The sequence below is a fragment of the Penicillium digitatum genome, chromosome 1 (genome assembly GCF_016767815.1).
Source record: "Penicillium digitatum chromosome 1, complete sequence".
Taxonomy (NCBI): domain Eukaryota; kingdom Fungi; phylum Ascomycota; class Eurotiomycetes; order Eurotiales; family Aspergillaceae; genus Penicillium; species Penicillium digitatum.
In genome coordinates this window covers 4,018,874-4,031,362 of record NC_089384.1, presented here as the reverse complement: position 1 = coordinate 4,031,362, position 12,489 = coordinate 4,018,874, and the positions used below count along the sequence as shown (strand labels likewise).

General features: G+C 48.9%; 5 protein-coding genes across 5 annotated transcripts; 4 read left to right on the top strand and 1 right to left on the bottom strand.

The window, feature by feature from the left end:
• Positions 1–35: 35 nt before the first annotated feature.
• Positions 36–1,657, bottom strand: Pdw03_3713 (Mitochondrial cytochrome b2, putative; the record flags this gene model as incomplete). The annotated part of the gene is made up of 3 exons (XM_014676406.1): positions 36–1,112; positions 1,181–1,494; positions 1,549–1,657. 3 exons carry the CDS (start codon positions 1,655–1,657, stop codon positions 36–38), a joined length of 1,500 nt encoding a protein of 499 aa, XP_014531892.1.
• A 2,970-nt stretch (positions 1,658–4,627) lies between these two features.
• On the top strand, positions 4,628–5,665 carry Pdw03_3712 (MFS monosaccharide transporter, putative; the record flags this gene model as incomplete). The annotated part of the gene is made up of 2 exons (XM_014676407.2): positions 4,628–4,721; positions 4,776–5,665. 2 exons carry the CDS (start codon positions 4,628–4,630, stop codon positions 5,663–5,665), a joined length of 984 nt encoding a protein of 327 aa, XP_014531893.2.
• A 361-nt stretch (positions 5,666–6,026) lies between these two features.
• On the top strand, positions 6,027–6,266 carry Pdw03_3711 (MFS monosaccharide transporter, putative; the record flags this gene model as incomplete). Its single annotated transcript, XM_066100573.1, has 1 exon — positions 6,027–6,266. The coding sequence occupies one exon, from the start codon at positions 6,027–6,029 to the stop codon at positions 6,264–6,266; it is 240 nt and encodes a 79-aa protein (XP_065955973.1).
• A 1,028-nt stretch (positions 6,267–7,294) lies between these two features.
• Positions 7,295–8,483, top strand: Pdw03_3710 (Small GTPase superfamily, Ras type; the record flags this gene model as incomplete). The annotated part of the gene is made up of 3 exons (XM_014676408.2): positions 7,295–7,340; positions 7,429–7,649; positions 7,791–8,483. The coding sequence occupies 3 exons, from the start codon at positions 7,295–7,297 to the stop codon at positions 8,481–8,483; spliced, it is 960 nt and encodes a 319-aa protein (XP_014531894.2).
• A 2,497-nt stretch (positions 8,484–10,980) lies between these two features.
• On the top strand, positions 10,981–12,034 carry Pdw03_3709 (flavoprotein; the record flags this gene model as incomplete). The annotated part of the gene is made up of 3 exons (XM_014676410.1): positions 10,981–11,294; positions 11,349–11,918; positions 11,971–12,034. The coding sequence occupies 3 exons, from the start codon at positions 10,981–10,983 to the stop codon at positions 12,032–12,034; spliced, it is 948 nt and encodes a 315-aa protein (XP_014531896.1).
• Between the last annotated feature and the right edge of the window lie 455 nt (positions 12,035–12,489).

The following is a 12,489-nucleotide window of genomic DNA, read 5'->3' as shown; positions in this document are numbered from 1 at the left end:
CAAACAAAAATGACTCATCAATGTGACGAAGGGAACTACAGCTTCGGCTTTTCACTAAACCTCGGCGCCTCCAATGGATCATACGCACGGAGGCCAAGGGTATCAGATGGCACAACCCCAGAGTGCCCACCCAACAACCCACGGGTATCAATCAGACTAGGATTGAGATCCGCCACACTTGTAGCTCCAACCAACCGCATATTCATCTCCATCTCATCCTTCAGCAGCTGCATAGCCCTATCCACACCATCAAGTCCATAAGCAGACATGGCATACAGGAACGGCCGCCCAATGCCAACAGCCGTCGCGCCCAGACAAAGCGCCTTGAGGATATCCGTTGCGCGACGCACACCGCCGTCAACAAAGACTTCAATGCGCTTTTCCCAGCCACGCTCACGCAACGCAGGCATCACCTCGGCCAATACCTCGATGCCAGACCGCGCGGTCTCGAGCTGCCGTCCACCGTGGTTGGACAGCACGACGCCGTCGCAGCCTGCCTCAACGGCGCGCAGGACGTCTTCCACGCACTGGACGCCCTTCAGCACGATTGGCATACATGTGATGGACTTGAACCAGGGGATGTCCTTCCATGAGAGAGCGGGGTCGATAAAGGAGGAGATGGCGCGGGCAGCGCCCTGGGAGCGGTCGATATTCTCACCTCCGGACTGAACGTTCGAGCCAGGATCGGAGAACTTGGAGCGCATGTCTTTCTCGCGGCGGCCGAGCTGGGGCGCGTCAACGGTGATGAAGAGGCCCTTGCAGCCGCGCTTTTCGGCGTGCTCGACGATCTTGCGTGTGATTTCGCGGTCTTTGTTGACGTAAAGCTGTAGCCATTGCACCTGATCGCCTTGTTTGGCGTCGACAATTTCATCGAAGGAGCATGAGGCTAGCGTCGGGATCATTTGTACTACGTTGTGTCGGTGGGAGGCTTTTGTGAGCACAACTTCGCCTTCGGCGTGGCCGAGTTTGCCGAGCGCTGTAGCGGTAACGTAAAATGGGATTGAGCATCTTGTGCCCAGCATTGTTGTGCTCATGTCGATGTGCTCGACATCGACTAGGATTCGTGGCCTGAACCAGATTTTATGGAAGGCAGCGTGGTTCTCGCGCATTGTCTGTTTATGGGTTAGACGTGAGAGGTTTGATGTCCGGGGCTGTTGATATTGATATCATGGTAGCTTACAATTTCATCATCTGCTCCGCTGGAGTAGTATGCCCATGCCGTCTTCTTCATGACTTGGCGAGCCACTGCCTCAAAGTCCATCAGATTGTAGCATGCTTCGAGGGAGGGCATGCGGGAGATGCGCTCTTGGCGATCGGCCTCCTCTGGGTCAAATGCCTTTCCTTCCTGCTCGACGGTAGCCATGTCGACCATCCCCAAGTGTTTCGACTGGTCCAGGAACTTGTCTAGGGTGTCGGGTGGGTGGATTGGATCGAACTCTTCAGTCGCATCTTTGCCTGCATACTTGAGGATAATCTTCTGACCACCAGGGTGCTCTGAAAAATGTCAGTGCATGTGGAGAGAATGGCTGTAGTATAGAAACACATAACCTGGGAGGAATTCGGTTACGTCGTAAGCTTTGCCATGCACGATGACCCAGCACGAGTCTTTCGAGTTGTGTTCGGCGACATCTGCGCCGGTAAGCTTGCTTGTGCTCATGTTGAAAAGTACGTGAGAGTACAGTTTGCAGAAAAATAGAAGAGAGAAGGTAATTAAAGGAAAAAAAAGATCTAGTGGGCCCTCGGGATAAATGAGTCCGGGGGAGAAAGTTGCGGGGAGCTTCTCGGCCGACTCGTCGGATGAGACCTCAAATGTGTCTCAAGTCCGCATGTCTGTTTGAACTTAGAATTCTTGCAACAAGTCCAAAATCTAAAGGATCTTATATTGTTTTTGGGTTGGGGATCGCCGTGGGAGCCTCGATCCTGCCACGTTCTCCAAGTTGCATTCAGCCAGTTATAAGGACCGCATTATGCACAACTATCTGGACGTTCCTTCACAATGTTTCTCAAGGCTATTTTTTGTTGCGCTACATTTTACATAAGGAGATTTACGAAATTGTTTTTGCTACTCCATGTCATCCCTGGTAAGGCAGATTACCATCGTTGCCTGCGAGCCATGATCCCTTGGCAGGCACTCACTTTTCACTGCCTGATACGTCAGGTAACTAACTAACTAACTAACCAACTAACCAACTAACTAGAGGTCCAAACAAAAGTCCGAGCCTTGTGTTGTTTGAGTAGAACAGTACTAGGTGCAGAAAATCTTCAAGCATCTCCCTAAATACGCATATTTATTGGAACCGATCGTTGCTTATAGCTCTTGCAATCCCTCATTATAATTTCGGGGACACCTCATTGGGGAAAGAATAGCAGGTAGCCTGAGGTAGCGTGATTCACATGACACTATCACATGACCCATCACATAATCCACATCTACACCAAGTGTACCAAATCATGGAGAACACCGCTGTGTTGAATTACAGTTCTCAAGGCTATCATCACCATCATTAAAAGAAGCAATGGTAAAGCTAGCTGACAATTTGGGCAGCACCGCTCACAATATCAAATAGTATAGATCAGTGGACGGATAAAGAACGGTCCTTTCTCGGTCTTGGCTGATAGCGCCACCGTCGATCGCCTGCAAAGCTTCTTTAAATAAGGGCTAAGGTCAAAGTTCAACGAGGCGAGCGAAATGAAAAGCCGGTCAAGATAGTAACACGCACGGGTCACTTTGTTACCGACATCGATGCAGATGCTATCATCGGGCACGTTCGACCATTCCTCGCCCTTCCTGGCATTGTCGGTGCTTCCGAGTATTCTCCACCCTCCCACACCTCTGCCATTTCTCCAACTTTTGCCACCGTGATGGCCACAACCCCTCATTCTTTCCTCGTGGCTGCCACTGACGTTGTAAGGGAAGGAGTTCAGAGTGCACCGTTCACCCGTTGTACCATATGCATGTGGCGGAAAGTATTTCAATCCGTCTATAAAAGTGCAGGTAGACCGAACAGGGTCGCTAAGAGGCTACTAATGCTTGTAGTTCAACCTAACGCTGTTGTACGTAAGGTCCATGAATGGGTATTGATTTGATTGCCTACCTTGAAATACCTGTGCCAGTATGGAAATTCAATCCCAACCATGAATGATTCATTCACGGATCGGCTGCACCGACAGTTCTGAAATATTGACTCAAATCCTCCATGAAGCGGAGTCTACTTTTACATAGTGCTCTGTTCAGATGTATAGTTATGCACAGTGGCATCGGTTGACGCCCGGCGGTTCAATTGCCTAACCAACCCTTCATCGGGATCCCGATGGACTGTGACGTGAGATACAGATGGACCTACAAAAAAAAGCAGAGGATAAACGGGAAGGCGGTTCCCTAAGATGTATTCACTGGGCAAAGGAGGCCTATCGGTAGTCTCCAGAATGCCCTGAATTGCGGACATGGACACGCGGACCTACCGTGAAGAGAACTAGTTTCCACCACCGCACGCCTCAACTGTCAGGAGTCCTTCCAATCTGAGTCCAGTACATTCACATATTCAGTCATAAGAATGAATATTGAACTATGTCCTATGAAATCGTTTGATTTTCATTTCGTGATCTTTCTGTTACACCCGTATCCCCTTGCAGTTCGAGAAACTTTGGAATACGGTAGGAAGTAGTTCAACCACATCATTGCGGATACTAGGCGACATAATTCCCCCGGAGGTGCTCTTTGAGGGGATTTGATGGATCATCTCGCATCGTTCTGAGACTTAATATGGGTCGTTGTTTGAATAGCAAGAAGCCACAGAAAAAGATAGAAATGTTGGGAAAAAAATCTTTTTGAGTCGTCGTTTTCCTTCAAAGAATCAACCATTGGGCCAAGAACCAATTCTGTAAATGACATTATTCCAATCGGTAAATTATGATCCGAGTACAACTTTGCACACAATTCCCTAGCATATGCAGTTTAATGTTGAAGTTCTAACGAAGCAAGAAAGGGGAAAAAAAACTCAATAACCTAGAGCAAGGACGATGGGTTGTGCGTTTTCTATATCGAGTTTGCCAGAATGATGATCCCTGTCTGTCCCTTTTAGCGTGGTGCTAGTCCCTTCACGACCGTAACTTTTCTCGTCATCGCCGAGTTTCTTCGGGATGGGGACGGCTTCCTGGTGCATCAGGGACAGCCCATTTCAACATGACCTACCTAGAATTCACTCCACGAGGTTCTATGTTTGGTCAATGGGTGCGGATTCAAGCATCACAACGAAGCACCAAGGCATATCTATCACTCGAGACACCAATCACTATGAGAATCCTTGCGATCTAAAAAGGACGGTTAAGAAGATAAAAAAGATCCCTCTAAAATCGTATTTGATGTCATCAGGGACGCAAACTACCGAGTGGATCTCCAAAAAAAAATGCTTAACCCGCCGTTGTTGACGCATCCGGCTAATTTGCCCCGCTTCTCAGCAATGATTCGTTGAACCACTGCTACTGCCGCAGTGGCTTTATTGTTATTTACATTCTTTTTTTTTTAAAATCCCGAGATTTTCGGACCCACGTGTTTACACTGGGAAGTAGTCCTCTACCCTTTGGACTTGTATATTGGTCATATCGTCATTTGATTTTGTTCTTCGTCATGGCACCCAAATATGCTGGCTTGTCTGGCAAGCCCTTGGATTTGATGGTGTCGACTATTGCTACTATGGGTTTCCTGCTGTTCGGTTATGATCGTTAGTGTAAATTGATTCTTTATACAAAATCTAACGTTGCGAACAATCGGCAAGAGGGTGTCATGTCTGGCATCATTGATTCCGATGCCTTTGGTAGGTTCATGCCTATCACTCATGGCGACTCCACCATGCAGGCTTTGGTGACTGCCATCTACGAGTTGGGCTGTCTGGCTGGTGCCATGTACGCCTTGTTCGCTGGTGACAAACTTGGTCGTCGTCTCATGATCATGCACGGTGCCTGTGTCATGATAATTGGTGTAACTATTCAGATCTGTGCCATCAAGGGCCATGGAGCTACTGCCCAGTCCTTCGTCGGCCGTTTCATCACTGGTATTGGCAACGGAATGAACACTTCGACTATCCCTACCTACCAGGCTGAGTGCTCATGCTCCTCCAACCGTGGTCTTCTTATCTGTATCGAGGGTTGTATCATCGCCATTGGTACAATGATTGCTTACTGGATTGACTTTGGTGCCTCCTACGGCCCCGATGACCTCGTCTGGCGTTTTCCAATTGGCTTCCAGATCGTCTTCGGTCTTATAATTATCATTGGCATGTATTATCTGCCTGACTTCCCTCGCTACCTCATCTCCAAGGGTAAGGTGCACGAGGGTGAGCATGTACTCGCTGCTCTCGGCGGTAACGAAATCGTTTTCCACGAGAATCAAATCCAGAAGCAGCTGGTCATTGAGTCTATCAATGTTGCTGGTGTTGCTACCGGTGCTGGTTACTCTGATCTGCTTACTGGTAGTAAGACCCAGCACTTGCGCCGCATGCTTATCGGTTCTTCGTCTCAAATTGCTCAGCAGCTCTCTGGTTGCAATGCTGTGATTTATTACCTACCAGTCCTTTTGAAGAAGTCTCTGGGTCAGGATGAGTTCATGTCCATACTTATCGGTGGTATCAATATGATTGTGTACGCCATCTTCGCCACATTCTCCTGATTCTTCATTGAGAAGATTGGTCGCCGCAAGCTTTTTATTGGTGGTATGACCGGCCAGATGGTTTCCATGATCATGGTCTTCGGTTGTTTAATTCCAGACCGGAATGAGCCTTCAAAGTGTGCCGTCTTTGGCCTGTTTCTCTACATGTCGTTCTTCGGTGCCTCGATCCTGCCCCTCCCCTGGTTGTACCCCGCCGAGATCTCGCCTCTCCGTACTCGTGCCAAGGCTAATGCCGTCTCTACCTGCTCGAACTGGCTGTTCAACTTTACTGTCATTTTGAATCACCCCGGTTATAATTGACAGTATCTCTTGGGGTATCTACCTGTTCATTGCAGTGATGAACTTCGTCTTTATTCCCCCCATGATCCTTTTTTACCCTGAGACCGCTGGCCGCAGTCTTGAGGAGATCGATCTCATCTTTGCCAAAGGTTACTGCGAGAACATGAGCTATGTCAAGGCTTCCAAAGAGCTACCTAGGCTAACTGACCAGGAGATTGAGGCTAAGGCTGCGGAGGACGGCTTCGATTCTAGCCGCCGTCAGGGTGATATGGAGAATTCGGGTGAGAGAGAGAAGCTCCTCTTGCAGCACCACCAGCGATAGTAAGGAACTCCACGAGGAGACTGAGAACTCCAAGGACCTCTCTTAAGAACTAGGCTTTCTACAAGCTCCACTAAGCGGCTGTGTTTCTTGTAGCCGGCGTTGCAGCACTGTGCGCTGCCATTGCTCAACGTTATGGCCATGCGGTTGTCTCTGTCCCATGAATGCGCAAACGCCAGATTGGCTTTTTGTTTTATTTCCCCCCTTCATTTTCCTTTTCTTTTGACATTACATACCCACTGTTTCTGGCCTGGAGGATGACACCTTGGCCCTGATGCCGGAGGATGATCCTGTATGCGCTCAAAGTGCAGTTCAATGCCTTTGCTTTTTGATAAAAACCCACGAAAATGGGTTGTTCGGGCCTGGAACTCTTACCCCCATATTAATGCGCTTCGCATGATAACAGTCTAGAGGATGAACACATGCTATCTTCCCTCTTCTCATAACCTGTAAATATCCTTGCATGTGCCAACGTCTAACCTGCCTCTCCAAGATTGGGCTTAATAGTGACTCATGCCGGTGCTGCCTTGCATGAGGCCGGTAGATCCGAGTAAGGGGACCATTCATAGTTCTCGCAATAAAAAATTGTAATCACGAGTACGATCACAAGCATAATCGCCCTAACATCAGACCAATCGACCATATTAAATTTCTGAATTTGTAGGCTGATGGCCGAGAAGTTGATGCAGCCCTTTGTCCGCCTATAAAGGTGCCTCAACCCCAGGTTATCAATCAACTGCATAGCAGTAAGAGGATCTAATCGGCTTAATAGAAGCTGAGCCTTCCCCCCCCTTCTTTTTACTATCTCTTTGCTATTCAAGACACGTGCAGGTGACCTTGTAAATAGAAGAAGCCATCCCGCTGATACCGCCCAAAATATCCCCAGCTTTTCTTTCCTTTCCTTTCATTTCTCTTTCAAATTGCCCTTTGATCTGATTTCTTTCACTCTAGTTGCCAACGACTTTGACTTCTGTCAATATATCATGTGAATACAAAATCGTGACCCCCCGCTTCCTCAACTTCGGGGAAACATGAGTTCAAGCCTTGAAGCTAAGATCGTTGTGCTCGGAGCACAGGGTATGTCTGTGGAATGTTCAGTTTCCAACTTAGATGCTTAAGATTGGAAACTCTTCTAAAACACTGTACTAACCTTAATCACGACCAGGGGTGGGAAAGACTGCGCTCGTGGAAAGATACTGTAAAAACACCTTTAACCCCGCAGCGGCTTCAACCATCGGCGCGTCGTTCGTGACGAAGCGCGTCCTCGATTCCACCTCCGATACAATAGTCAGGTTACAGATATGGGATACAGCTGGACAGGAGAGGTTTCGCAGCATGTCGAGACTTTATTATAGAGGAGCCCAAGCTGTGCTCTTGTGCTATGATGTCAGCGCATCCCCACACTTCTACGAAATCTTCGTCCCTCTCTTCCTTCCTCTTGCCAGCTTTTGTATTTGTTGCCCATAGATGTGCAACCGACAACATCCTTAGACCCTACTTAACCACTGATACTAACTGGCTATGCAGATTACCGACCAAAACAGCTTCCAAGAAATGGCCGGTTGGCTACATGAACTACGCAAAAATATCACACCCAACGACGACGGTACAGACTCCCTCATCGTTCATGTCGTAGGTACAAAGTCCGACATTGTCGCTGACGACCCTTCCCACCGCCGTGTCCCCTTTGAGCGCACAATAGCCTACGTCGCCGACCAACTCTACCCAACCCAAGCCTCCACCCCGCCACCGACCGCCACCGCAGGCATGGGCGGACTAGGCTTTGGAACAGCTGTCTTTGGAGGCAGTGGCGGGGGCACATCGAACACGAGCGCCAGCGTTGTAGCCCTTCAGAGTCCGGACTCGAAGCGCAGTTCGGCATTTTGGGGGCAGGAGATCGGGTGGGACTGCTGTCATGAGATCAGCGCACGGGATGGCGAAGGAATCGATGAGGTTTTCCGCGTTATCACGCGTAAGCTGGTTGAACAGCGTAATCGACGGGATACTGATCTGGCTATGTCGATTGCTCGTTCGCCCATGGCTAATGGGGTCGTCAGGCCTTTTACTCCTCGGGTTGTAGAGGGTAGGGGTAGTTTCCGGCTTGGTCATGGTAATACCAGGAGGAGCTGGATGGGTTTGGCGGCACCCGGTGTTAATGTCGAGGGTGCTGAGGCGGAGCGTGTTATGCGTGCGTCGCGCAATAAGCAGCGTTGTTGTTGATCATTGGCTGGGACAGGGGGGGTTTTTTTCTTTGCTTTTTTCTCTTTTCGCATGTGAGCTAGCGTTGTTTCTGTAGTTTTTTTTTTGATTGGTTATCTATGGATGAATGGGTTAGAATAGGGTAGTTCGGGCTTGGATTGGTCAGGCGGTGTTGGTGCCTTGCTTTGGTCAGTTATGCATAATGCCCTGTCCGTTGGTCAATAATGAAGGGTCTTTTACGCCATCTGCAATCATCATTCGTAAGTCACTTGGAAGAATCGTTTCTAAGTTGTCGACCTTGATTGTGGGGACTGTGGATCCAATCGTTTGGAGTAGATGTCCCACTGGTTTGCACTCTCATGCTTCAGTTACAGGTCCATCTTGTCTATTTTTACCATATTTAGCACCTGGGCGACAAGAACACGCACTAAGGTGGTAATACCATATCGAACTCACTAACCCCCTCATTCCGCTTATATTGGACAATCCTCTTTCCCCTTGGCCAAAAAGTCATGGCGCCTATGGAAGAGAACTGCCCTGGTGGACTGTGCTTTTGCTATCAAAAGGGCCTGTCAATACGAATCGAGTCCATGCCTGCACCACTCGGGACCCAGGATAATTTTTTTTTTCTTTTCTGGACATTGCTTTTCTCCTTTCGTGTCTCTTCTTAGTTTTGAGTTTTTTTTTTAAAAAAAGTCTCGACTGCCTATCTCTTTTTGATGCTGAATCATTTTGCTCTGAAACGGACCGCGGTGCTCGTATTCCACCCATCGGTCCCATACATTCTGAATTCCACCTCACTCACCATGTCGAGGCGGCGATCGCGGTCGTAGCATGCATGCCTGATAGGCAGTAGGGCTATCTCCTCACCCATTATCAAAATAGGAGATACCTAACCCACATCAGGAAACAATTGTCTCCGCCTACCGTGACGAAGCGAAAATGTTCACTGCGATTAGGAAGAAACACACCAAAAACACCAATCCACCCGGGAACTAGATCAGTCGCACAAATACGGCCGTACCGATATTCAACATCACTTCATCAGGCTTTGGCTGAGTTGTGAGGAGTATGGGCGACTTGTTCCTTCTCTGCACCGGGAGATCAGAGATCACCGTGGTTTCCATCGTCAGCGCCCAAGCCCACGTACACTATGTAACATAGAATACGGAGTACAAAACCCGGTGTCGCCATCATCATCAGAGCCGATTCCAGAATTCGTTATCAGATCCGCCACGCCGCTCGTACCTAGAGAGCACAATCAAGCTCGGCACCACCCGATGTCGTAGGGGAAACCCTTGGAAGCACGAAAGCCTCATAGACCCCGACTCCTACGATTCTGTGGCTTCCAGATCTACTCCGATCAGGGAACGGGATCTTACGCGCAACAGTCATAGCTGCAGTGCACAAAGAGCGCGTCTGAAGCACCATGTGGCCCTGAACAGTTCTACCCACAACCCGTAATATGAGGAAAGCATGGGTACGTACACAGCCAGCGGTCTCCGTTCTCGATTCGAGTTTTTGGGGAAATCCCACATGCTTCTGTCCGCGAGACCCATCGTTACATTTTTGTTCTACGGCTCCTACCGGCAAGTTTTGTGGTCTCTTTTCACTGCGCGATGACACAGGGGTCGACGCCGGTTGACGGAAACCTGGATCTCTTTACGGCGCATCTGGTGGAATAGCATTGAAGGTTTGAGTAGAGGACGTTGTCGGTTTTGTCTAGTATGTGGTGTGTGATTGGTCTGGCACCCTATGATCCGGCCGATCTTAATGTGAGCATTTTTGGCGGGGGTGGCAGATGGCTTGGATACTATATAGCCTGGGGTTGTGTTGTTATTTTCCGGGAGCTGTCTTAGTATTTGGCGTTTGGCGTTGATATTGAACTACAACATACACGACTTGATCTGCAGTTAGTCGTCACACGGGAGATTGGGCCTTGCGTTGGACGTGTCATCTATAGGGTCTCATGGATCAAATGGGTCCTGGACTGTACCTAGAAGTTGATTAAGGGATTCAAACATGGAGTACTCTGTACTTTTCAACCCTCCCCCTGAAATCATTCACCTCCCAAAAATATCCAAAAAAAATATCAAATTACCAAATTAAATAAACTCCAGTCGACAGGCCGAGATTCGTCAGTTGCTCCAATCAAATGACCTCCAGGAACCAAAGTGGATCAGATCCAGAAACAGAGGACCCCCCCCCCCCCCCCCCCCCCCCCTCTCCCAAATGAGGAAAGCGCCGACTTCCCTTTTTTTCTTCTTTTGAACTGTTTCTCTTGGAGAAACTCTTGTCACTTCAATTGATTCCATTACAAGTACTACTTTCTTCATCCCTTAATTCGGCACGTCATCTCGCGTCCAGAGTACGCGAGTGAGGTTGATCCGACCTCCACATGAGTCGGTGCTTATTACTTTAAGATTGCGCGTTCCGAGACACTGGCCTCTTCTCATCTTTCTTCTCTCACACTTCACCCCTATACCATCTCCCTCAATTTCAACAACCACGTTATGCGATGAGGTTGTCAATCCGGGTTAGTGCCGCTGCCGCACTGATTATCTTGACGATTGTCCTTGTCAATCGCAGTCTGAAGAGCAAAGGTGAATCAATTCAGGATCTATGGCATTTCGATACCGGCTCTTTCCGCGCATCTCTCAAGCCAAAACCCCAACTCGATACGGGATCGCAACGGAAATGGCGGGTTGCATCGGATAACAAACCCGCGCTGGTCTACCAGACTACCGATATCGTGGTTCCCAACTTAGGTGCCATTGTGATGGCCAAGCGCAAGGAGGAAGATACTGCCTGGGTCGGGGCAGAACTGGCAGAGTGAGTGTAACTCGATTAAACGTCCCCAAAGACAGCCTGATTGAATTTCTCCAGATGGCGCAGCATCATTTACACCGTCGACGATACCAATGCCCCGACGCACACCCCGAAGAACAAGGGTCGCGAGGCTCTCCCCTACCTCCAATACCTGATTGACCACTACGACGACCTTCCAGAAATTGTGGTCTTCTTGCATAGCCACCGCGATGGCGTTATCGCCGGCTGGCACATCGACACCATGGACTACAACAACGTGGACTCTGTGCGCGCATTGCAGAAAGAATTCGTGCAACGGGCAGGCTTTGTTAACTTACGTTGCCAATTGAGCCCAGGATGTCCCTCGGCCATCCAACCTTTCCGGCAACCCCCGAATCTTGAAAGCCCAGGCGAGCCATATTACGCTGCTGCCTGGAATGAACTGTTCCCCGGCGAGCCGGTTCCCCGCGAAGTCGCTGGCCCGTGCTGCTCCCAGTTTGCTGTTTCCAGAGAGCAGATTCTCCAGCGCCCTCACAGCGACTACCAGCGCATGTATGACTGGGTGATGAACAACGACCTGCCGGACGAGGCTACCTCCAACATTATGGAGTACTCGTGGCACATCATTTTCGGCAAGGACCCTGTCTTGTAAGTTACCCGACAATTGTATTATTTCCTCCACTAACCGGTTTGATTGCAGCTGCCCCGATTTGTTCCAATGCTACGCAGATGTCTACGGAGAAGAAGTCATCTTTAACTACTGATCCTTTCAATTCATTCCACTTTTATTCCTACAAGGGCCAATAGCTCCCTTGTATTTCAACCAGAATACTTTACTTTATTACCCCGGCACTTGCCGGAACTCCCTAGGGGAGAAATACCATGGTTACTGGGAAGACGCAGTGCCAATGCCATATGATGACTTGCTTCGATGTCTATTTTTTTTTCTTGTCAGAAGCAAATGTACAAAGACTGAAATTTGCCGGAATGGGCTATCACAGTGATATCATCCGTCTCGCCTTGACTTGCACGTCCCAATCAAGAACATGAGACATTCAATGTTCCTTTCGTGCTACGGCACCTTGTATATTCGATTCGATTCAAATCTTATTCCTGTTAATTGAGAGAGTGTGTGTATATCGCGTAGCTATACCTTCTTATCCTGCAGAACCATCTGCCTCGATACCTCATCCCACCGATACATCCCCCCCCTACCAAC